The sequence below is a fragment of the Mustela putorius genome, unplaced genomic scaffold (assembly GCF_011764305.1).
Source record: "Mustela putorius furo isolate JIRA1106 unplaced genomic scaffold, ASM1176430v1.1 tig00537350_pilon_pilon_pilon, whole genome shotgun sequence".
NCBI classification, from domain to species: Eukaryota; Metazoa; Chordata; class Mammalia; order Carnivora; family Mustelidae; genus Mustela; species Mustela putorius.
The window spans coordinates 19,542,586-19,570,232 of NW_025422471.1; the positions used below are offsets into that span (position 1 = coordinate 19,542,586).

The following is a 27,647-nucleotide window of genomic DNA, read 5'->3' on the forward strand; positions in this document are numbered from 1 at the left end:
ATATATATTTATATAACTATAACTATACAGCTATAGTTATATAAATATATATAAATATATAGTTATATATAATTATAATTATAATTATAACTAATTATAACTAACAACCTTATAGCAACTATGAAAAGATTCTTTAAGGTAGAAAAAAAGTTTTAGTGGGGACCTTGGAATGTGAGAAAAGACTTGTCAGAGAGTTCTCTGATTGGTTTTGTTTTGTTGCCTTCTATTTATACAGTCTGGATATCAGATAAGCCTACAGCAAGAAAACATGAATGCAAATGTACAGACAAAAGAAAAAGCCGCCTCTTACCTGGCCAATGGAAGCGGAAAAGGGTAGCCATGAAGGACAAAAAGCCTTTTGCCTAGAACCTTCCCTACCCCTTCTGGTCCAGGGAAAGAAACCAAAAGAAGCTCTGCTTATCCGTATCCTTATCCTTGGGGGTATAGCTCAGTGGTAGAGCATTTGACTGCATATCCTTATCCTTATCTAGTACTATAGAGAGGAAATTGTAGGTGGAGCCTCATCTACCATCTTCACCCTGAACTAACAAGGCAAAGTCCCTTCCTCTTCCTACTTGATTTTTCCTACTTGACTGTGGTCACAGAAATTTTGAGCAGAAACTTATTATCCATTCTCACCCTACACTAATCAGCAGGCACTCAGTACTACCACAGACACATACCATGACCAAATGAGATGTATTATGGGAATACAAGGTAAAAGCTCAATCTTCATAATCTCCTACATTAATAGTCTAAAAACGAAAAGTCAAAAAAAAAAAGAAAGAAAAAATAAAACTCCTATGACTACATGAATTGATGGAGAAAAACCATTTGAAACAAATCAATACCTATCCACAATAAAACCAATCAGTAAACTAGAAATAGAAGAATACTTCTATAACCTGATAGGAGACATAAAACAAAATAAATTACAACTGACATCATAACTAAAAGTGAAAGGTTGATGCTTTTCCCCTAAAATGGGAAATAAGGTAAAGATTTCTGCTCTCACCACTAAAATTCAACATAGGTATTTCTTGTCCTAACCCGTGAAGTATGGCAATGAGAGGAAATAAAAGGCATAAGGATTGGAAAAAAAAAAGATATAAAACTACATCTATTTGCACATAACATTATTGTAAAAGGATCCCAAACAATCTACAAAAAAAAAAAAAAAAGAGCTACACACAGTCACCAAAAAACCTAGAACAAATATGGCAATCCAGCAAGGTGGGAAGATACAAGATCAAGATAAAAAAAAATAAGCTATATTTTTATACACTACTAATGAACCGCTAAAAACTCAAATTAGAAAATAATACTACTTCTAATAGCTCCAAAAAGAATTAAACACCTAGAAATAAATCTGAGAAAACATGTGTAGAATCAGTGTGCTAATAACTAAAAAATGCTCATGAAAGATGATACCACATACTGTGTTCATGGACTTCACGAATTGATTGGGATTTTTTTGTAAATAGAGTAAAGCTGATTTTAAAAATGTATTTGGAAGGGGAAAATAACTAAATTACCTAAAAACCAACACTGGGGGGAAAAAAAGAATACAGCTGGAGGAATCACACCCTCAATTTAGAGGCTTACAATGCAGCTAAAGTAATTAAGGCAATGTGGTGCTGGTGGAGGGAAAGAAAGAGATCCGTGAAAGAGAATACAGAGTCCAGAAATAGACCCACACACATACAGCCAATGATTTTTAATAAAAGTGCAAAAGCAAGTCAATGAAGAAAGGAATCTTTGCAACTAATGGTGTTAGTTCAATTGGACATTCATATTCAAGGAAATTAACCTCAACCTAAACCTCACACCCTATACAAAAATTAACAGAAAGCAGAGCACAGACCTAAATGTAAAAGATAAAACTATGAAACATTAAAAAATAATAATAATAGTTAGAGAAAATCTTCTGGCCGGAGTTGAGTGAAGAATTCATAGACATGACACTGAAAGTATAATCCATAAAAGAGAAAAAGTCCACAAATTGGACTTCACCAAAACCAAAAAGTTTTGCTATATCAAAGAAACTGTTAATATAATGAGCAGATCAGCAACAAACTCTAAGAAGATATTTGCAAGTCACATATCTGACAAAGAAAAACAATCCAACTAAAAAAATGAGTGAAAAGGGATACCTGGGTGGCTCAGTAGGTTAAGCCTCTGCCTTAGGCTCAGGTCATGATCACAGGGTCCTGAGATCAAGTCCTACATCAGGCTCCCTGCTTAGCAAGGACCCTGCTTCTTCCTCTGCTTGTCACTCTGTCTCTCTGACAAATAAATAAATAAAATCTTAAAAAAAAAAAAAAGAGTGAAAGATTTGAAGACTTAATCAAGGGGGGATATATAGATGGCAAATAAGGACAGGAAAAGATATTCAAGATCTTTATCCATTAGGGAAATACAAATTAAAGCCACAATAAGATACAGCTTGCCTATTAGAATGGCTAACATGAAAAATACTGACAATACTAAGAGCTTGTGAGAATGTGGAACTTTCGTTATGTTTCAGGCAGAAATGTAAAGTGGTATAACCATTTTGGAAAAATTTAGCACTTTTGTGTTTTTTTTTTTTAAGATATTATTTATTTCTCAGAGAGAGACCAGGCACGCATACATAAGTAAGGGGTGCAACAGGCAAAGGGAGAAGCAGGCTCCCCTCTGAGGCGAGACTCAATCCCCAGGACCCTGGGATTATGCCCTGAGCCAATGGCAGATGCTTAACCAACTGAGCATAGGACACCCAGGCATCCCAGTTTAGTGGTTTCTAAATAAAATTAATCATATACTACCATCCAACCCAGCATTCACAATCCTAAATAGTTATCTGAGAGCAAAGGTCAGCAAACTCTGCTGGTACTTCTAGAAAGGACTTTTGGTCCTTTCTAAACGGACCAAAAGTAAATATTTTAGCCATTACACACCATAAGGTCTCAATTGCAACTATTCCTCTCCCACTGTAACACAAAAAGCAGCCACAGACAATATATAAACAAATGGGAACACTTACGTATTTACCAAAATGCATGGTCAATCTACAGGCTATAGTTGGCCAACCTCTGCACTAGAGAAATGAAAACTCAGCTCACACAGAAGGCTCTACATGTTCAAAGCAATTTTGTAAGAGCCAAAAAGCAGAAATAACCTAAATGTTCTTCAGTCTGTAAATGGATGAACAAACCATCATCCATACAACAGACTACTAAGCAATAAATAAAGTTGAATTAGTGATACATGCAAAGACACAAAGAAGTGCAAGAGCGTCCCATGCTCATGGATTGGAAGAACAAATATTGTGAAAATGTCTATGCTACCTAGAGCAATCTACACATTTAATGCAATCCATATCAAACTACCATCAATTTTCTTCAAAGAAATGGACAAATAATCCTCAAATTTATATGGAACCAGAAAAGACCCTGAATAGCCAAAGGAATGTTGAAGAAGAAAACCAACATTGGTGGCATCACAATTTCAGACTTTAAGCTCTATTACAAAGCTGTCATCATCAAGACAGTATGGTACTGGTACAAAAACAGACACGCAGATCAATGGGATGGAACAGAGAGCCCAGAAATGGACCCTCAACTCTATGGTCAACTAATCTTTGACAAAGCAGGAAAGAATACATGATGGAAAAAAGACAGTCTCTTCAAAAAATTTTGTTGGCAAAACTGGACAGCCACATGCAGAAGAATGAAACTAGAGCATTTCCTTATACTATACACAAAAATATACTCAAAATGGATGAAAGACCTCAATGTGAGACGGGAATCCATCAAAATCCTTGAAGAGAACACAAGCAGCAACCTCTTCCACCTCAGCTGCAGCAATTTCTTCCTAAAACATCACCGAAGGCAAAGAAAGCAAGGGCAAAAATGAACTATTGGGACTTCATCAAGATCAAAAGCTTTTGCACAACAAAAGTCAATAAAACCAAAAGACAACTGACAGAATAGGAGAAGATATTCGCAAATGACCTATCAGATAAAGGGCTAGCATCCAAAATCTATAAAGAACTTATCAAACTCAACACCCAAAGAACAAATAACCCAGTCAGGAAATGGGCAGAGGACATGAACAGACATTTCTGCAAAGATGACATCCAGATGGCCAACAGACACATGAAAAAAATGCTCCATATCCCTCGGCATCAGGGAAATACAAATCAAAACCACAATGAGATACCACCTCACACAAGTCAGAATGGCTAAAATTAACAAGTCAGGAAACAACAGGTGTTGGCAATGATGTGGAGAAAGGGGATCCCTCCTACACTGTTGGTAAGAATGCCAGCTGGTGCACCCACTCTGGAAAACACGTGGAGGTTCCTTGAAAAGTTGAAAATAGAGATATCCTGTGACCCAGCAATCACACTACTGGTTATTTACCCTAAAGATACAAGTGTAGTGATCTGAAGGGCCACGTGCACACAAATGTTTATAGCAGCAATGTCCACAATAGCCAGACTATGGAAAGAACCTAGATGTCCATCAACAGATGAACTGCAGATAAAGAAGATGTGATATATATATATGAATATATATATTCATATATATATGAATACCATGAATACCATGCAACCATCAAAAAAATGAAATCTTGCCATTTGCAACAATGTGGATGGAACTAAGGGCATTACGCTGAGTGAAATAAGTCCATCAGAGAAAGACAATTAACATATGATCTCTCCAATAAGAGGAATTTGAGAGGCACTGTGGGAGGTCATGGGGGTAAGGAGGGAAGAAAGGAAACAAGATGGGTTGGGGAGTGCGCCTGGGTGGCTCAGTTGGTTAAGCAACTGCCTTCAGCTCAGGTCATGATCCTGGAGTCCTGGGATCAAGTCCCACATGGGGCTCCCAGTTCCATGCGGAGAGTCTGCTTCCCCCTCTGACCTTCTCATCGCTTATGCTCTCTCTCACTGTCTCTCTCTCTCAAATAAATAAATAAAAATATTAAAAAAAAAAAAAAAAAGATGGGTTCTGCAGTGAGACAAACCATAAGAGACTCAATCTCAGGAAACAAACTGATGGTTGCTGGGGGATGGGGGAAAGGGATAGGGTGGCTGTGTGATGGACATTGGGGAGGGTATGTACTATGGTGAGTGCTGTGAATTGTGTAAGACATGATTCACAGACCTTTACCCCTGAAACAAATAACATATTATATGTTAACAAATAAATAAATAAATAAATAGCAAAAAATATTTTAAAGAGTAGGATTACTAATAAAGTAGTAAAATAAATAGATAAAAATAAAATATTAAGAATTTGAAGGTCACTTCAAGTGATACAGTGTTCAAATCACCAAAAGACATGACAAACCTTAATGCTTAATGCTTTGCATTATAACAAAAATTCAAAATACATAAAAGGAGACCTGATAGTACTTCAAGGAAAAGTAAATCCATAATTAGTTATAGATTTGAACATAGTCTCAGTCATTGGCAGAACAGGTAAATCGAAAGTAAGTTGGAGCACCCAAGTGACTTAGTTGGTTAAGCATCCGACTCTTGGTTGTTTTGGCTCAGGTCATGATTATCAGGGTTGTGAACTCAAGCCGCAAGTCCTGCTCCACACTGAGTGCGATGCCAGCTTAAGATTCTTTCTGCCTCTTTCTTCCTACACCCCTGCTCCTCCCCTCCCCACTCTCATACACCCTCTTTCTTAAAGAAAGAAAAAGAAAGAAGGAAAGAAAAGAAAAAAGAATACAGAAAACTTAAACAAGATTAACCATTTTATCTGACATTTAAGGAACAATCCACCTAACAACAGCAGAATCTTTCTTTCAAGTACACTCAGACAAATGAACAAGAGAGACCATATTCAGGGCCTTCTTACAAACCCAAATAAACTTAAAAGGTTTTAAGTCATATGATATTTTGTAACAACAATGGACCTAAATTAAAAACCAGTAACAGAAAGACATCTGGAATATTAAAAAAAAAAAAAATTAGAACTAAATTACAAACTTCCAAATAATTCATAAGTGAAAAATCAAAATCAAAAAGAAAATTAGACAGTACTTTATTAAACTAAATCTTTTTTTAAAAATGACATACCAAAATTTAGGAAATGCATAAATGCACTTGGAAGAAAAGTCAGATTCTAAAATGACTATATTAGTAAAAAGAAAAGTCTCAAATCAATGACCTAAGCTTCTATTTCAGAATGGTAAACTGATAAAAGATTTACAAAACCTGCACTTTGAAACTCCAAACAGCTGCTGAGTGACTAAGGAATATTAAGTCAGTATTTCTCCACTATGGGACTCACGATGTTCTGAGTCAGTTACTTCTTTGTTGTAGGAAGCCGGTTCCTGCGCCCTGTAGGAAGTTTAGCGGCCTCTCTAAGGATGCCAGTAGCAGCTGCTAACTGTGACAATCAAAAACGTCTCCATGTCTCTGGTAGAGCAAAATCTCCCCCTGTTGAGACCAATGACCTCAATAAATGGAGAGAGCGATCTTGTTCACCCATAGAAGACTCAATATTGTTTAGATGTCAAGTCTATAAATACAAGCACTCCCAATCAAGATTTCAAGAAAGTTAATGGTAGGGACGCCTGGGTGGCTCAGTTGGTTAAGCAGCTGCCTTCGGCTCAGGTCATGATCCCAGCATCCTGGGATCGAGTCCCACATCGGGCTCCTTGCTCAGCAGGGAGCCAGCTTCTCCCTCTGCCTCTGCCTGCCATTCTGTCTGCCTGTGCTCGCTCTCTCCCTCTCTCTCTGATAAATAAATAAAAAATCTTTGAAAAAAAAAAAAAGAAAAGAAAGTTAATGGTAGGAATCGGCGAACTGACTGTAAATCTCACAAGAAAATTTGAAGTACACAAAAAATACAAAACAACTTTGAAAAAGAACAAAGTTGAAGGACATATACTATCTGATTTCAGATTTTCTTATAAGTCTAAGTATTCAAAACAGTTTGGGGTTGGCACAAAGATAAATAGCTGCTTTACTCATAGGAGCCCACAACTGGCAACCACCCACATATCCATCAAAAAGTGAATGTGGTCTATCTGCACAATAGAATACTAGTCAGCAATGAAAAGAAAATGAATTGCTGATACACAACACATAATGATGACATTCAAAAATTTTATACTACGTACAGTCACATGTGAGAGTACATACTGTATGGTTCCATTTATATGAAATTCTAAAACAGGCAAAGCTAATCTATAGTGACAGAACAGTTCAGTGGTTGCTCAGGGCCTGGAGGTTGGCAGGGTTGGAGAAGAACAGGGGGTAGTTGGGGACTGACTGAAAAGAGGCATGAGGAACTGTCTAGAGTGATGAAAACTGTGTTTTTAAACACACAGTACATTTTATCGTATGTACATTACACACTACACCTCAACAAATTAAAAAAAGAAAAATGTTTTGGGACAGAGGCCTAGATTCTACCCTAACTTAAGACCTCTGCTTTCCTTAAGAATTTGCTTAGGCCTTCAGCATCTGTTTCCTCACATAGAAACAATGACAATGCCAAGTCCACAGGGTAAAGTGAAAGTACACATCAAGGAGATTAACTGAGAAGTAAAAGCAAATACTAATATTATTAACACTCAAAAGTCCTTCTAGAGCATGATTTTTACATGTTATTTTCCACTTCTGTCTTTAAGTTGTTACTTTCCTGCACTATCCTGGAGTAACTGAAAAAACTAAAATACAATCACTTTGAGATGTTCTTTTAAAAGAAGAAAACATTTTAAGTCAAAGCTGAGCAATATGAAGCAAGAAAAAGCAAAAGTTCTCAAAGTATAGCTAAAAATTAATAATTTTCTTAAAGTAAAAATTCTAATGTCTTTTCTATGGCTAAACTAGGGAAGATCTACTTTGAGCGGAATTTCTGTGCCACATATATTACTGGTTTAGTTCCCACATTCCAAAGAGGTCAGGAAATTATAAAGTGTTTAATATAAAAATGAAAGATGTATACTAAATATTTCTATTACAGAAATAAAGAATACTATTTTTTTTCCACGCATTCAAACAAAAACACATTTGCAACCCATACTCCAACAAACCTGAAAGCCATTACTATCTTTGACAAAGTCTTTCACAGAGCATCACAATAAATGCTCGAATTCTGATATTTCATCTGGAAATGTCCATTTGAATTCAAAGTCCCCAAACCACAGGAACACATGGTAATAATAAAGGATTTTAGACTAGTGTTTTTACAAACAACTTTGGCTGCTTTTAGCTAACTTATTTTACCTCATTTTTATACATCTGAGAATGAAAAATTAAATTACTGTAGGAAAGTTGTTTGAACTTGGAATGCATTTTTTTTACTTAAAAAGTTACAACATACAGCAAGACACAAACTAGCCTGTTCCTCACTGTATGTTGCAACATTTTTGGAACTAAAATATGACTGGAACAATTATTTGTAAGGAAAATACTACAGAAATACCCCTGTAACAATAAAATGAACCCTTCTAAATGAGGCTTCAATCTCTCTTAAATGTTAACATGCAGGGATTGCTAGTTGTCCTTCAATATCCCTCTTTCCCATTTTACACAGCAGTGGAAATTTCTGGGCATAGGACACAGCTAAAGATTCCCTTGCAGCTAGGTGAAGCTTTGTGACTTAGTTCTGGACAATGTGATGTAAGCATTATGGCCTTAAAGAAAATGGACATGCTCTTTATTTTCTCCTTAACTCAGTCCTGTTGCCTAAAAGGTAAACATACTGTAAAGCTAGAGCAGCCTTCTTGGACCATGAGATAAAAACTGCCTATTAAAAATGGCAAAGCGGGGCACCTGGGTGGCTCAATGGGTTAAAGCCTCTGTCTTCGGCTCAGGTCGTGATCCCAGGGTCCTGGGATCGAGCCCCACATTGGGCTCTCTGCTCCGCAGAGAGCCTGCTTCCTCCTCTCTGCCTGCCTCTCTGCCTACCTGTGATCTCTGTCTGTTAAATAAATAAAATCTTTAAAAAAAAAAAAATGGCAAAGCAACGTGATTAGAGAAGCCTGGGTCTCCAACATCAGAAAGCCATCATACTAACCCAAGACTGCCTATTTGGATTTTTAAATCGGAAAAGATTAAGCCTCCTTGGTACTTAGCTTGTCAAATTTTCAGCCTAAACAGCATCCTAGTTTCTGATGGTGGGCAAGGGAGACAAAGGAAAAGAAAATAAAAATAGACTTTACTTAATTCTAAAAGAGACCTGTAGCCAATTCTCACGTGTGTGTGTGTGTGTGTGTGTGTGCATGTATCATGTTTACTTGTTCTTCAAACTTCATGGCTTTCCTTCATTAGGGCTGTTTTTAGAAATATAAAACTAACATATTAGATGACCTAGGAAATCACTTTAAAACTTGACAGGTGAGAAAACACAGGTACAAGCAAGCAAATAATGAGCCCAAGGTTATTTCTATCGAAAATTATTAGGTGTTTTTATTTTGTGGTTCATAAACATTTGTTTTTCTGAAGAAACAGATAAAGTTATAAACGCAAAAAAGGATAACATTATTAAGATGTGTTGTTTGCATGACAAAGAATATACTGCAAAATCAGTATGACCTGTGAATGGCACAGAAAAAGCAGTGACACAAAGTATATGAATAATCTGACTAGGGCTACCACTCACAATAGAGACATAATGTTTCTCCATGCTTGCACTAGAGTATGTTTTCATCTAAAATGATCTATTGTCCAGTGAAGGGCACTGGTAATGGGTCAGGAAGGGTCCCAAAGGTTTGTCCCATATGGAGAAAGTAAGTTAATGTCTTGTTGGTCATTCAACACTTATTCCAATGGGAATTAAGCTAAAATTAAAATAAAAACAAAAACAAAAACAAAAAGCAAAACAACAACAACAACAAAAAACTATGTTATCCATAAGGAAAAATTAGAGTGTAAATGGAATTTGGGGTATTATGAGTTCAAAAGCAATCTTGTGAAAAATATGCACATGCTCCCTCCAAAAAAATGTGTTACATATACCTTAGATATTTCATTGCTTTGGACTAATTCTTTCACTCTAATAAAACATAAGATAATATTTTTTAAAACTCAGGTCTTTTAAGATTTTATTTATTTATTTGACAGACACAGATCACAAGTAGGCAGAGTGGCAGGCAGAGAGGGGGGCGGGGGGGGAGCAGGCTCCCTGCCAAGCAGAGAGTCCAATGCGGGGCTCGATCCCAGGATCCTGAGCCCAAGGCAGAGGCTTTAATCCACTGAGCCACCCAGGTGCCCCCAGAAACTCAGGTCTTTTTGAGTACAAAAATCAGTTGTTACTTCCTTTAAAGAATTTTTTTTTTTTTAAGTAAGCACTATGCCCAATATGGGGCTTGAATTCACAACCCCAGACCAAGACTCAACATACTCAGCAAGCCAGATGTCTCTAAAAAAAAAAAAAAAAAAAAGTTTTTTTTAAAAAAGGAACATTTTATATAAATTTCAAGTAAATCTCATATGACTTGAATACTCAAAATGTTCAAATTATGCAGTGATCTCCAACACAAAATTAAAAACATAAAATTTCTGAAACTGGTGGCAACAAATGCTGAAAAGCCATGATTCTGAGAGTCTGAATCTGGTAGTAAATGTACTTAGGGCTCACGGAATACTTTTTGCCATGAGAAAGTAACCTTATGTCAACAAACAACAGAATTCACTACAACTTCCTGAACTGCATCTATGTTCATTCTTTTCTTTTTTTCTAAGTATAAGAGGTCATTTTTGGCAACAATCAGATGTCTGTGTCATAAAGGAAAGGATTGCAAATTCCTTTTAAATTTTTAGGTCATCCAAAGCACTATAAGCCTTAAAAAGTATTCTTCCATGTTTCCAATTGTGTGCATATTTTTGCCAGCAGATGAATTTACAAGATATCGTCACTCTGAAATTCAATTTGCATAAGCACATCCTGAAGCACTGGAAGATTCCCATGGCAGTTTGGCCAAATGAATTTGTGATTTTCATCTGCATCCATAAAGCTTCAAATACCCAAAAATATCCAAGTAAGTCCGGTCATGAATAAACTTGTCCAACTGTTCCGAGTAGCATTTCTTTCTCTCATAAGCATTTTAATAGATGATAAATAAGGAGGCAGCTACCTAAACTGCAGTGTAGTGCTCTAAGACATATCCTTTAAGGAACCAACGCACTTCTGCATTACTGGGAATCTCCTATTCTGTTTCTACTTCCTTTTTTTTTTTTTTTAAAGATTTTATTTATTCATTTGACAGACAGAGACCACAATTAGGCAGAGAGGCAGGCAGAGAGAGGAGGAAGCAGGCTCCCTGCTGAGCAGAGAACCCGATGTGGGGCTCCATCCCAGGACCCTGGGATCATGACCCAAGCCGAAGGCAGAGGCTTTAACCCACTGAGCCACCCAGGTGCCCCTGTTTCCACTTCTTAAGAAAACCCATTGAGTAGGTTCATGGTTCATGGTTCTGACTCTGTGAATTTGATTCTGTTCAGGGTGGTAAGCAAGTATCTTTCAGAATAACTGTCAAAGTTCTTAACGCTGATTCATGCCAAGCCAATTGTAAAACATGTATGTCATGAATATTTGAAGTTCTTTCTTCACAAAAGCAGCAAAGTCAGATGTACTGCCAAGCACGGTAAGTACTCCGTCCAACTCCGATGCAGCAAACCCCCTAATGTTAGTCATTTCATACAACTGTTTATTGAATGGGAAATGGTATAACTCCCAATTTGACAATGATCTGCTTCAAAATATTAGAAGAAACACTCAGCAGTTTTAGAGTACATAACATCATCTGATTGTGCTTCTGCCATAGGAAAGAACGTTTTGTAATAAATAATCAAATTTCAGCAGCCCCTTCAAACTTTTCTTAACCCATTCTAAATTATCATTTTAAGGACCCCACATAGTGAAACTTATATAAATTGGCAGGTAAATGGAAAAACTATGTATCTTCTAAAAAGAAATAATTACTGAAGCCAGACTCTCTGTATTATCCTCTATAGGTTAACATACATTTCAAAATAATGATTCCATCTGTTGCTTTACATGTTTCTCCATTTGGTGAAATCCCTTTAATCATTCTGAATTAAAGAGTCGTTTTCAAGGAATTTTTTAAACTCAATTTAGTTCCAGCATAAATTGTCAATAACTGTCTCTACCCTTAACGTGCTTAAGATTTCCCTTGCTTTCTTCTACTAAAGACCTTAAATCAGAATATAAACCACTGGCAAAAGCAAATAATTCAATCTCTAATTATCCCATAAACTTGGGTAAAATATATAAACAGTACATTTTGATAAATATTTTTGATACACCTACCTTGATCTGAATTGGCATAAGAACTAAACAAGACAAGTAGCAGATATCCTTGTCTGTAAAGCATGCAAGCCTTCAAAAGTCTGGGGTGAATGTTATTTCTCTTTTAGTATTTCTAAGTTTCTAAGTTTGATATATAAATAAAACACCTTAATTCCTGATGATATGTCTTCCTACACTTACCTGTCTTATTTTGTAATTGTGAATACATTCTAGTAGCGAATGAGTTATAATTATTAAATATTCAATGGTAAATATATTCCCTTCTTTCTTTTTTTTAAAGGTTTTTTTTTTTTTTAAGATTTTATTTATTTATTTGACAGACAGAGATCACAAGCAGGCAGAGAGGCAGGCAGAGAGAGAGAGGAGGAAGCAGGCTCCCCGCCAAGCAGAGAGCCCGATGCAGGACTCGATCTCAGCACCCTGAGATCATGACCTGAGCCGAAGGCAGAGGCTAAACCCACTGAGCCACCCAGGCACCCTATTCCCTTCTTTCTTAAAAGCAGTATTTCCCAAAACTTAATACAATAAACCCTGTCTCAATGGTCTAAAGTTTCTGACCCCACTTGGCACAACCACTCATTCTGTGGTTAATTATCTATAATTATCTTTATAATACTTATTTTTAAGGCATTAAAAACTAAATACATTTTCTAATAGGTACTTTTCACAATTAATTAGTATGAAGCACTTAATGACTGTCATGTTGAACGAAGAAGCATTCTTCCAACTTGAAAACCAAGTACTTTTTACACTTCTATTTCCCAGGTATCCTGGGAATAATAAGCTAGTTACTTAGATAATTCCTCAATAAGTGCTCTGCCATTTTACCACTTACAATATTACGGAAAGTTTTACTTACTGAAACATCTTTCAGGTTTTTCTCAAAGGAGAAATGACAAGACTCTCTAGAAAAATCAAATTTGTATGCATCAGTTGGTCTTCCTCCTGATACCAATGCTTTTCTCAGTTCATCAACATATTTCTCTTTTTCCAATGCCATGTCATCGGCTTCTTGGGAAATCTCTGACTCAGAAACTATGGGAAACATTAATAAAAAGTTTTGAAATGAAAAATAAATTTCTAAACATGAGTACACACTTATTTACCTGTCGCTACTAATTTATCACTTATGTAACAGAAATTTAAATAAAAGGTATACCTCTTAACTGAGCTAGAAATTTTTGAGAAACATATTAATTTAGTCTCAAACCTCATCTGAAAAACATTAGACTCCTTGCATTTTTCTTCTCTGTCCTCTGATGAAATACATGCATTGTAAATTACTAGAAAAACTACCATCCTATATGCCTTATCCTAGATCAAAACCAGGTAAATTATTTCTTATAATGATTAATAAATTCAGTATTTTATAACATCTTTCTTCTTTACCTCAGTTATTAATGAGATTAAGTAGTCTATAATCTCACATGGGATGAGTCAGATTAAAGTAAAAATGGAGTTCATTCTTCTCATCTCATTATGTGCCAAAAAGTAGAAAAGGTGGATGAAGGTAGGGGATGAGGAACGAAAAAGAAGGGAATTGATATTTATTGAGTGTAGCCTGTTAGACACACATTACATTACAGATCTGGCTTCCAGTTCTCTCATCTAGCTATGCTGAAAGCTGATGCTTTACTCATCTACAGAGATTTTTACTTCAGCAATTACATTCTCAATTCTAGATAGATATTCTCTTTCTTTATCATAATATCCTGTTCTTGACACACACTTCCTTTAAATATTTGAAGGCCTTAAACATATTTAAGATCTCTTTCAGATCAGTCTTTATGCATGGTTCCTGGACTATTAATTCCATTTCTACTGCTGACACCTTCTCATTCTGTTTTTACCCTTTCGTGCTTTGCAATGTTTGAACAAGATTTTCCTCTAGCCAGAGTATAATCTGCTCTGGGCAATAGAGGTGGCCTTGAATCAAGATTACTAGTTTACCTTTGTTGGAGCTGCTACAGGTTTCAACAGCTCTGGACCAGTTTTGAAAGTTAATTTCTTAACTTGGTTTTTACACTGGAAGCAAAGAGTTCATCCTTAAATCCCCCATCCTTCATCCATACATAAGACAGATTTTGGATTCTGATTTTTGTCCAGACTTTTATCTACTCATAGCTCTTAGTGACAAGTTTGACTCTATGCTGCATCTTCAAACCAAAGACTAGTCTTTTGTTTTTGTTTTGTCTTGTTTTGTTTTTTTTTTTTAAGATGATTTCATTAACAAGATACCTTTCCGTTTCCTTTTTTTTTTTTTTTTAAAGATTTTATTTATTTGAGAGAGAGAAAGAATGCACACAAGCAGGGGGGAGGGCAGAGGGAGAGGCAGGCTCCCCACTGAGGAGGAGCCTGATGCAGGACTCGATCCCAGGACCACGAGATCATGACCTGAGCTGAAGGCAGACGCTTAATGACTGAGCTACCCAGGCGTCCCCCAGTTTCCTTTCTTAACATTGAGAGCTCAGTTCCAGTTCCTTAAGAGGTCTGCCGTCTCAACATTCCACTCCACTTAGGTATTACAATAACATTTCAGATACTCCATGAACCTAAACTTAAGCTTTAGCTCCCATTAACCACTTTGATTTTCAGATACCTTTTCACAGATGGCACCTGGAGGGTTCCCTTTCTTACATCCCAAAACTGCAATGGGTCTGTTTGCTTGTAAAATTACAAGATTTAGTCTAACATTTGTTTGGAATGCATGCGTGTGGTTGGGTGGTTTCCTGTGTCAATTCAGGCTAGTACAATGATGAAAGACTCCTGTGGTTCTATACTTTTATACTTAAAGGTTACATTTATCTATTTTATTCCTTGTAACACTGAAAGATGTTTCAAATGATAAAACTGATGCTCAGATCAAGTAATGGTCTATAGTCACAGAATAGATTAAGTGGTCAAACTGGGATTCATACTTATGGTCTCTTGGTTGTTTGGTTTTGTGGTGAGGCAGAGAAGGGACACTGGAAAAACTATTTCCTTCCATGGTATTAAAAAACACAATAGGACATACAACAGAAATTAATGAAAGCTTGACGAAAGAAACCCTAAAATATAACACAGATTTTCATACCTTTGGTCTGTATTCTATCAAGTACTTCTGGAAGCCCCATGACAGGCAAAGAGGAAGAGAATTTTGAAACATATCCATATATTTTTCATTATCACTTTTGGTCATTTCTGATAGTGAAATATGAATCTCAAAACAGATGTCGAAAAAAGGCACGAACAAAAACTTTTATATTCTTTATTTGATTTTACAGCTTCTAAAAATCCTTTCACATATTTTGTCTCTCTCTGAAGCAGATGCATATTTAAGATGATCACCACTATCAAATCTATTTATCAAATCTAGTGACCTTTCAGTTAACCTAATAGCTCTTCTGGGGGGAAAAAAAGAAGATAGAGAAATAAAAATAAGAAGACTAATGCTTCCTAGTTAAGGAATAATTTCATATTTTGTGTTGGGTAACTCTGAAGAGTTATAAATACCGAGGAAGAGAAAATATTTCCCAGAGAACAGGAAATAAATCTGTGGAAACCATCTTTAATGTAACTACAAAAAACACAAAAGAGGGCGCCTGGGTTGGCTCAGTCAGTTAAGCGTCTGTCTTCAGCTCAGGTCATGATCCGAGGGTCCTGGAATCGAGGCCCAAATTATGCTCCCTGCTCAGTGGGAAGCCTGCTTCTCCCTATTTCTGCTGCTCACACTCTCTCTCTCTAGCTCTCATTCTCAAATAAATAAATAAAATCTTAAAAAAAAAAAGAAAGAAAGGATACCTATTAATAAATAATAAACATCCAGTGAAAAGCATTCTAAATTTCAATAAAATGAAAAGATTCATATCTGAAAATATTTCACAGCATCTATCGTTTTAATTCACTTACTTAAAACAATGCTTACTCAGTATCTACTATGTTCCAAGTACTATTCTAGACACCAAGGATACAAAAGTTTAAAAGAGAGAAATTCCAGCCTCATGCAGCCTAATTCAAGTGCTGACTTCTTAGATATTCTCTTACATTATACCATCTGTGAATGCTGTTCTATTATTATGGAATATTTCATTTTTAAGAGAAAAAATATGAAAGAAAAATTTCTATTTATACTTCCCTTTAAAAACTGTGAGAAAAAATTAAAGAAAAAATTCATTTGAATATTCCATTAATAGTAAATGTGAAATTTTGACTGCATATTCAGAACTTCAATTCTGGAAAAACAACTCGGTCACTGGTTTTGAATTTTGTGCTAAGAACATCTGGAAGAAGCACAGCTGTAAGCACTCACTGCTCCAAAAACTCTGGTGACCAGAAATAAAAGCCATGGAAATAATAAAATTCAACAAGGATACAGCTGAACCACATAATAATAGCATAAAAAGTAAGCAGGCCAACATGACCAAAAACCAAGGAATTATTCTCAGATACATAGGATCCAAGAAAGCATCATTTTAACACTATTTGTGGGTAGATGAAGATGTAAATAATGAAAGATTTTTTCTTTTGAATCTTTATGGATAATGAACCGAAGACTGTGCATAACCTAAGTTTGTGTTGGTGCTTTAATGACAGCCTTAGCATCCTATTACAGATCTTGTTGGTATCACATCATAGACCTACTTCACTGCATTTATTAAATATCCTTTTTCCCCTGTACTCTGACACATAATCTCCATATAGGTCACCAAATATCAATGGTTAAAACAAATATAAATGAATATAATTACTTGATAATAAATGTATTAGTAGGGGTGCCTGGGTGGCTCAGTGGGTTAAGCCTCTGCCTTTGGCTCAGGTCATGATCCTGGGGTCCTGGGATCGAGCCCCGCATCGGGCTCTCTGCTCAGCGGGGAGCCTGCTTCCTCCTGTCTCTCTGTCTGCTTCTCTGCCTATTTGTAATCTCCATCTATCAAATAAATAAATAAAATCTTTAAAAAATGAATAAATAAATAAATAAATGTATTAATAAAGTTTACTTTTCAGTGAACTACTCCAGAGATGGATAAGTTTCTGATGGATAAGTGCTGATAGATTTATAAAGTTCACATAATAGTCATCAATCATTAACCTACTTTGTGACTTAACTGTGCAATACAACCCTCTATAATGTTGAAGTGATGATAAACCACATGATAATTAGACCTCAAAACACTCATTAGATAAAACATTACTAATGGAAAAGAAATCAGTGAATTTAGTGTGTGGGAGATTAAAAGAAACCCCACATCCTTTTAATTTTACTCAAATGAAAAGAGAAAAAAAATTATCTAAATTGAAGGTTGCAGCAATCAAAAAGTTGTACAAAAAAACAGGATGAGGTATAGGAAGGAAATCCATTTTCATGTTTCAATTATGTAATTATTTCAATGTTCTTAATCATGTTATTGTCTATCTATAAAGTACCAAGCCAAATCATATTCCTGTAATAAGTTTCAACTAACCATGGAAACAATGTTATATTATTTGGTTTGATACTTTGTCCCTGAAATTTATACAAGAAAATAGAAATGAATACTGAAAGATACATAAAACATTTATGAGTTTCAAAACTTTAGTATCCTTGGAAATAAAACAACCATATATGGTGAACTGTAAAATTTTCTGTCTGAAAGCCTGGTTAGTAAGCAAACCAAATTTTAACAACACAACAAAGGATATGAAGTTTTCTATCACATTTTGCTCACATTATTCATTAGCTAAAGAACAAATGGCAAAGCATACTATATTTCTGATCAATGCCAATGATAAATAAATATGAAACTGGAGTTTTCATCAAAAATGCTAATTCTAAAATAAATGGTTCACTTTCTTTTTTCCCTAAAAAGTTCTATACATTTTAGGCATCCTTTTAAAAAATATCTATTGAACATGGAGGTCCCAGGCACTGGTCTAGGTACTTATAAAGAATGAGTGACAGACAAATCAAATGCATTCCTTGCTCCTAATGAATCTAGTGAAACAATATTCATAACAATAATAATAATAATAATAATATTGAGAATAACCTCCAGCACATTATGACATACACAAATTGCTCCATAAATGTAAATTCAGCTTAAATTTCTGGTTAAATCAAGATTTAAAACTTAATCAGTGTATTCTTTTATCCCCAATCCTTAATGGGAAAAAAAATGCAAACAACATAGCATCTCAAGGTCATCTGTCTAATCATAACTCATTATATACAATAAGGCATTTGTCAGTTGGGAACATCTAAGTTATAAATACAGTATTCCTTACATACAAGCAACCATTTCACCTAGGATCTGCCTCCTGGACTCTTTGGTTGGAACTCCTCTTCTCTCCAGACAACTGGCATTAACCTACTGCCATTATCTTCAGCCGTGTGCACCCCCTCTCCAAAACAGAGCTATTGCCACCTGGGTATACTAGCATACATAGAGTTAACCCGAAAAATCCTCTTCCACTCCTCCATGGTAACAACCAAGCAATGACTGATTTCTCCTATATAGAAGTTTACAGCTTAAAAAAATGCCACGATAGGTAATGCAAACATTATTCTTGAAATTTCTCTATTTTATTAGTACTTAAACCAGCATTCCTTGCTCTCTGTCATAAAAGAAGAGTTTTTTTTAAAAACCCTGCAAGTTTAAGTTCAGTGTGACTGCACTGTGTAACAGAATTTGTAATATCCAAAAAGCAAAATTTCACCATGTAATTTTAAAAGATGATATAATAATCATAGTAACAAGTTTTAGGGAAATACTTCAAAATTAATAGAACATATAAATGGCATGTAAAGTGACATGACAAAAATTATTTTACCTAAAACGTAATTTACAACATAACTCTAGAAATGACTGTTGCATAACTGTAGACAGTTTCTCAAATGTTTCAAAAAATGTTTTAGAAGAGCATGAAAACTTCACCACATGAGCAAAACATAATTCTATATATTTTGACTTTACACCTGCCATGTTCCATAAATAATTTCTGGGCCATGAGGCTTTTTAAAAGAGTACTGGGAGAGACACAAAAGATTCAAAGTCTATTTCATGAAATAAAAGCCAATATCTCACATGAAGATTTGAACCTTGGTTTACAAAATCTCTAAAACTGTTTTGTTTTTGTTACAAATGTAATACATGTTCACTAGAAAATAATTCAAACAATGTAAGTGTCTGAAATAAAAAGAAAATCACCACCACCCCACTCTATCAAGCTAGCACCATCCCTTGGCCCAGCCAAACCACCTCCCAGTATTTCCCTGGGGTCTTGGGGGGGAAAAAAAAGAAGTGTATAAAGTACTATCTACATTTCGTATAAAGAGGTCATTTAAAAACCCTGACCCGCCCAAGTATGAAGATTCAACTAGTAACCAGAATTTGCTGGGGCACATGCTTATTTCTCTATCCTTCTATTCATTATAGAAATTGGCATTAAATATTATAAATCCACACATATATTAGAGAGCAGTAACAAGTACAGCAGTCATATAAATTTTACCCAGAATCTACTAAAGAAATACCTTAATTCTGAATTGTCATTGAGGACTGAAGAACAGCACATTACCAAAATTCTATTTTTAAAATAATTTGCTTTGAATATTACCTGTCCCGGTCCATGCTGACTGACCATCAGTAAGTGTAATAACAAAACCAGATCCTAATGTTTTCTCCCAAGCCACTTGTAGAAAATGAATTATATCAGGTTTAGAAGCAAGACAGATTCTGCTTACTTTTCTCTCCATTTCTGGTGACCTGTTATAAAAGAATAAAATTAATATTTTTGCAAGAAACTATCAAATAGTGATGCTTTGTATATTGGTCTCTCAGCTACACAAAGCACCAAGGAAATAAGTAAAACAAAACAAAACAAAACAAAAAAACACGTAATAGCTAGCCAACCACAAAACTCAGTAAATCATAGTTCTATTCAATACTGATTTGTAATTTTTACAGATGAGAAAAACAGAGATCCATAAATGGCAAATGAGCTGCCCAAGTTGAATGCTGAAAAAAAAAATTACTATATCCAACAATATGAAGAGTAAAGACTTTCTTACTAATCCCAATTTCATTTCTAATCATTCAAGGTTCTTATTCTATGAATTCAAAAACCATTCTTCTGGTAATTTACTCTAGAACCTTGTCCAGACTGACCTCACTTACCAAACTGTGGTACGACATATACTTGGTTAAAAGCAAATAACTGTTTTTTCTAAAACTGGAATACCCCTTGACCACATGCACTTCATTAAGAGATGCTTAAGCTGTAGAAGCTAACATGCAAAACAAAAATACCCTAAAAATTACAAACATGCAAAGAAAAAACATTACAAAAAGTCAAAGCCAGGAACAAAGCATAAACTTCCAAAGATGAAAAACTACAAAGAATTATTCTTTAATCACAAAGCATGAATCTCTTGCTAGATAATTCTGAAAAAGCTAAAAAAAAACAAAATTCTTTAATCTTTTATTTGGGAAGAAGAATATAAAATTGCTTCAACTTTTACGACCAGTGTATATATATATATACATATGTATACATATATATATACATATGTATACATATGTATACATATATATTTATATATAGATATAGATATATAATATGCTATAAAAATCCAAAAGTAAATTAATTGGCACTTCACTGACAACTGAATAAGTTTTAACAAGAGCAAATTTTTAAATCAGTTTTAATTTGCTTTCTCAATTTAAAATTATTTTCATAAATAAAGCATATTATTTTTCTCAATTAACAGCTGAATATGAAAATAAAAACAACTGAATATGAAAAACTCACTTTGTCAGCTCCTCACACAACTGAATATGAAAATAAAAACAACTCACTTTGTCAGCTCTTCACAAAACAAAACTAACTTAATACAGATCTCTATCTTCTGGGAGTGGGAGGGATGCTTAATTATAGAATCCTAGAGCCATTCTACCTTAACAGTAAAAAGCGCAAGGAAGCAGGGCAATTTCCAGAATTTAAAAAAAAAAAAAGTATCTACAATTAAGAGTGTAAGATACCTCCAAATTGGTAAATTAACAATAATTCTAACTTCTACCTAGTGTACTCAGAAGACTGTTTATTATTCCTCCCACTAAAAGACCAAGCTTTAAAATAATCATACTTGTAGCCACACCAATTAAGTATGTTTATGTGTTAAAAATATGTAAATGTGTAGGTTTGACTACATCATCCACTAAAAAATGTAATTATTTCTACATATTTCATTTACGGAAAAATTTTTCCTACATTGAGGTCTTTTTTGCCTCAGTATGCTTACTTCTGAAATGTATTTTCCATTTGTGAATAAATTTCTTTTAAATCAATTAATCAAAACACTATTAAGTGTTAATGCAGTTAATTATCTACATGCTCTGTAATCCTTAAATTTGAAAATTACTGGAAAATGTGTATTACTATTTTTCCATGCCAATCATCGAAAAAGACACATAGAGATTTACATAATTCTAATAGGCCCCCAAACCCATGACTTCGGAGGGGGAAGTAATAGAAACTTTTTTTTTTTTAAGATTTTATTTATTTATTTGACAGACAGAGATCACAAGTAGGCAGAGAGGCAGGCAGAGAGAGAGGGGCAGGCAGGCTCCCTGCTGAGCAGAGCCCTATGTGGGGCTCAATCACAGGATGTGGGCTTGATCAGAGGACCCTGGGATCATGACCTGAGCCAGAAAGGCAGAGGCTTTAACCCACTAAGCCACCCAGGCTCCCCTAGAAACTACTTTTGAAGGCCACTTTTTGCCTCTCTAGAATTTATATACAAACACAAAGAGACACTTGCACAGGCTTTTCCTTCTTAAATATGTCTCAAGAAGCATGGCTATTGTTAGCAATTAATGTAGCTCTGTGGAAAGAAAACTCAGAGCTTAAATTCCTCTAAAACAGCAATTGGTCTCACTGCTATTTTTCACCATATTTAAAACAAGTGACAAACTGCTAATTATACAAAGCAGTTTAAAATTCAATATTCCAGATGCTTCATTCTACTTTCACAATGACATAAAGGGCTTTAATTTCAGGAATGTTAAATAGACATTTAGGGGTCGAATTACTTTTAACATCTTTGAATTATTTGTGTTTCAAGTATTTATTTCCCAGTTTTCTGATCAACTCTACGTACTCAGCGCTAAAATTAAATTGTTTTATTTTAAAGATGCCATTATTTCACTAAACTCAGATTTGAAACTTTGGATGCTACCTGTGAGTCACGTTTAAGCACTTAACATTAAGAGTCCAAATGTGACCACTCAGTATCTTAAAAATACTTTGTGCCTCAGTAGCCTCAGATGCTTTCTCTCTATCAACTGAGTTATAATTTCCTGATGATGTATTATTTGAATGACTTCTGAATGAAATTCATTCTTCTACTTACTGAAGTCACCCCCTCATTAAATATCAAATACAAAAGATCTAAGAACCAACCACAAAAATAGGAAAAATAATGACTTGCCAGTCTTACAAGAATCCTAAGAGCAAACCAATGATCTCTTTGCTTCCAGCAGCCCTGTAAATGGGAATAGTCGGCCATAGTTTTTCTGCCCCAAATACTTGAAGAAAGGGGTGCAATCCTCTTTAGAGGGACTGATTGATTAGGGCCATAAGAAAGCGTGTGTTTTGTTTTCTAAGGGCACTAAAGGTCACACTAGAAGTACTAGAATCGGCACCTCTCTCAGCCAGAGCCAAGGATCTAAGAGAAGCCTGCAGGTGGAAACAGTTGAGTCCCACCCCAATTTGTATTTCAGTAGCTTTATTGAGAGCTCAGAACAGTTGAGAATTGAGAAGCCTATCTTTAGTACTTTGTGTCTTTGATACTTGGCTTCCTTCTTAGAAGAGAAATAAGTTGTTGGCTGGTATGCAGTTGATGTGATCTACACTCTGAACAAATACCATTCACAGTTGCCTCTGAATAAACAAGACGCTTTTTAAATTAGTTTACAAAGAATTTTGTATGCCCTTTTGGATGCTGATAAGGAGCATTGCAGAAGCCAACTCTCTTAGGTCAGCTCAAGTTAGTGACAACACTATATCATTGATAACACCATTTTGAACTTGAGCTTCTTTTATTTTCCTTTATAGTAAGCTACGGCTTCTTTTCAAGCTGCTTGGGCTGCAGGTGTTCAAACTTAGGCAGCTATGCCAAGGAGTTGTACTTACAGATCAGAAAGGACTAAATGCATGTTTCTAATGAAGCAATTAACTTAAGTGCCCCTTGTTCATAAAAGTAGGCTGATACCTAAAATGAATTCAGATTAAAGATTAGCACACAGCACAGTTAAGCCTGTAATTAAATTCCTGATATTATTTTGTTAAACCTTACTTAAAAAAAGAAAAGAAAAGAATGTAAATTGTAAATTGAAGTATGGTGATAAATTTTTTTAAAGTTCTATCATATTATAAAAATTCAAGGGTCAGACCATATGGATCGCTACATAAAAAGGAAAGAAATTGTTATGCAACAACCACTGGGCTATTTACTTTTAATAAGACAAACATCACACAATTCAGAAAACTAAGTGCAAAGAAAATGACAATTTTCCTATTTGCTTAGTATTTTTTAAAAGCATTGGTTATTAATGTTTATATTGCCAGAATTCCCCCACTGAAAACTTTTTTTAAGTTAATAATTGATTCCTAGCCTTTTCATTATTTTTTTCCTATCATTTTCATTAACAGCATGTCAACTTGCTGGTTGGAGTTATCTGACTAAAGGGTAAATTAAGTTTTTTTTTTTTTTAAGATTTTATTTATTTATTTGACAGAGAGATCACAAGTAGGCAGAGAGGCAGGCAGAGAGAGAGAGAGGAGGAAGCAGGCTCCCCGCTGAGCAGAGAGCCCAACGCGGGACTCGATCCCAGGGCCCTGAGATCACGACCTGAGCCGAAGACAGCGGCCTAACCCACTGAGCCACCCAGGTGCCCCTAAATTAAGGGTTTTTTTTTTCCCCTTAAATGACCACAAAATCAATTTAACTTTAAATTTCCAAAGCAATTAAACAAAAATATCAAGGTAACTTTCTATAGAAGAAATGTTTTCTTGGCATTTGTATTTTCAAGTTCCAAGTATCTAAACTTTAAGGGTAAAGAATTTATAGTATTATTAAATACTTTTCTAATAATGTCAATATTGCCTCCATTCTATTAATTTAGAAATGAAAATAAGGTGACCAGCCGTCCAGGTTTCCCTGAGGTTTTCTTGGTTTCAACATTGCAAGTCCCATGTCCAGGAAACATCCCAGACTCAGACAAACTAGGATGGATGGTCATCCAAAGTCAGAGTAAAATATAGTTAAGACAGTGGACATAATCTTGTTCAAAAACTTGTAAAATACAGCTAATGTTCAAGTTAGATGTCAAGTTAACAGTCTGATGCTTCAGGAATAAAGCATTAGAACTATAAAATCCGTCTAAAAATCAAAGCATCTTTGCCATGGTCATAGTCCCTTCTCAACTACCTCTTATGACTGTGGAATGCCAACTACTGCCATTCCAAATATCGTATAACTACTCATTTCCTCTACTTATCTTTTATAAATACCATTGATTCATTTAAAGTTCACTTCCTCTTTCTTTTTTCATTACCCAATGAACTAAGTATTTTAGAACAATAAAATAACTTGACTAAATTTCCCACATAAAATCTAACACCTAGATCCAAAATGCCCTGAAAATTAGACCCCAAGTTCCAGGACTTCCTTTCTATTCATCAAATGGACACTCTTAATTACCAATAAACTTGGCAGAAAGGATGAGAGCATACTTATCATTTTGGAAACTTTCTAAACTTTCACAAAAACACTTCATTCCTAATTGCAGCGTTTCCTGTGAGAATGACACTTAACAGAGCTGAAGAGACAATACCTGAAATACAGCATTAGCTAAACAACAGTCTTTCTTCATTAAGAATTTAGTAATTATGATTTGTAAGTCATGAAATTTTGACACCTCTTTTGTATTTTAATTTCAGAAGAGTGAAATACCATCAGTTAAGTGTATATACAGTCTTTTCTACCTGAAAAATGTGCTCCTCAGAATGAAATGTAACTGAAAGCACACGTATGAAAAAGAAACAGGACTTGTACTGTACTTTTTCCCCTACTCACAAACCACCATTTACTGACAACTATACCCACTTATCTACCAATTTCTAATTGGCAAAAGGGATGAATGTTAAGATTGGGGTACAAAAACGTTAATCCTGAAAAAAAAAAAAAAAGAACCCTACAACATATCCTCAACTGGTGACATTACCTAATTCAGCCACTCAAAAATATTTAAGAAATATGAGAAACTGCCCATATTTAACAATGTTTAACCTACCAAAAAATGGCAATTTCACATGGTTTGAAAGATGTAAGTATAAACAACAGACTCCAAACTGGATGAATAATTACTACTTATTTCCCATGTTGTAATTTTTTTACTTTAAGTCATTTTCAACCACATCCCTGAACATATTTTGGACTCTAGTGGGAGGATGTTCCAAGATAAAAGCAAAAGATTCACGAGCTGATAATTGTGCTAGGTGATGGGTACACAGGAATCCATTATGTTCTCTCTACCTTTATATATGTTTGAAATTTTCTACAATAAAATGAATAAAAAGAAAATAGTTCCCTCAGCATTATTTGACCACCAAGCTGATTATATTGTTATAGGGTACCTTTATAAAAAGAGACAAAGTCATCTAAGAGAAATGTGTTCTTCAATATATAACTTAAATACATAATTCAACACCTTAAAACTTAGGAGCCTATTTGAGAAATACTGAGCTCAGTGTTCGCTCTTTGATTAAATAGTCTCTATCTGATCATCACTACACCTGAAATACTGGTATGAGATGCACTGGGGACTGACACAGAAATGAGCACACAACTCAAGTTAGGACAACTAAGACCAGTAAAGCCTAATTCCAAGACTTAAGAATATAGAATCTTCTCTACTGGATTTGATGCTATAACACTGTGAGCCTGAAGCTGCTGGCAACAAAACCAACAGAGCAGAAAGTGAAACAGAGATGTGCACAGCAGCTCAGGTCTGATTCCAGCAAAACCAGAATCTAGATCTAACCATAGATGTTTTAGGTAGGAGGCCAAGAAGCTCCTTGCTGTTTAAGCTACTCTGTTTTAGGCTTTTGAATCAGTAAGACCTCAGTATGAAATCCTCACTATCATTCCGTGGTTGTGTGGACTTCAGAAAGTTATTTAATTCTCTAAACCTCAATTATCTCATAGTACCTGCAATGTGTATATTCTGTTAGTGGCATGAATACCAAACTTTGGGAAACACTACATTAAACTCATAGCATTCAACACCAAATAGGAAGTTTCACATTTTCAGCTTAATAATTTCATTTTTCAGCTCACTCTCATCAGTTCTAAAGCACATGACATTTGAAAGCACTGGGCAACTTTGTTATTGCTACATGATAAATAACTGGTAACAGGTGGTTCAAGAAGACAACTGGTGAATATTTTCCAAAAGGCCCTAATGATTCAGGTGGGGGGGGATGTCTATTCAAATAAAGTTTCAAGTCTTGGTTACATGGCAAAAAAAATGCTTTCCAAGTTTTAAAAATCATTAATTAATAAGTTTAATGTTTTCTCCTTAAAACTCAACAGCTTACCTCAAAATATTGGCAAATGTTCTCTAAAAGAGGGACCCAATCAATTTACATTTTAAAATTGTTTCTTTCTCTTCCATCTTTAATATATTCAAAGAACACATTAAAAGACTGTTATAAACCTCTAATACAATTCATTTTTTCACGTTTATAAGATATTTATAGAAACAAATGTAGCTCCTGGCAGAACATATGACTTCGACTATACTTTCCAACCATTCTTCTCAATATAAGCTTAGAGGAGTGTGATGCACTTAAACAATTAAGATTGCTATACAAAAGCCATCAGTCTCTTATTAGAAAAGAAAAGCAATGAGAGGACTAGTCCTGATACTCATGGCTAAAGCTCTTCAAGGACTGTTTTAGGACCATCATTCAAAGAACGCTCAGTTTAAACTTACGTCTGCAAAACAGATGTAAGACTGTTTGTATGGTTCCAGTGACTTGGTATAAAAGCTTCAAATGTGTCTTTACTTTGCATCAAATGCTCTATTACAGTGATATCCATATGGGAATTAACAGTGGTAATCTGCGACATTCAACCAAACATATAAACTTTACTAGCCCTTTAATCCACTCATTTTCTTCTGAGATATAACTATCAAACAATTAGACCAAATCTTATCACATTTAAACTTCAGGAACTTATTATGCTTTCTCTATTGCTAAATTCTCAGAGCATAAACTTTGGTTCCCAAAAGTAATATCTAAGTCTTAATTGAGCCAATTTTTGTAAGAATAATATGT

General features: G+C 35.0%; 1 protein-coding gene across 6 annotated transcripts in view; it reads right to left on the reverse strand.

The window, feature by feature from the left end:
* XRCC4 (X-ray repair cross complementing 4) overlaps positions 1–27,647 on the reverse strand; it is a 271,894-nt gene that overhangs the window by 239,310 nt on the left and 4,937 nt on the right. For 4 of the 6 annotated variants that reach the window (XR_199943.3, XM_004759129.3, XM_013059782.2 and 1 more), the window contains exons 2-3: positions 19,860–20,008; positions 13,144–13,319 (exon numbers count right to left, since the gene is read on the reverse strand). Coding sequence is in view for 5 of the 6 variants with exons in the window: in XM_004759129.3 (XP_004759186.1) it covers positions 13,144–13,319; positions 19,860–19,998 (315 nt within the window). In the remaining variant the exon portion in view is untranslated. The remainder of the gene's footprint in view (positions 1–13,143; positions 13,320–19,859; positions 20,009–27,647) is intronic. The other 2 variants (XM_045074487.1, XM_045074488.1) reach the window with 2 other exon arrangements.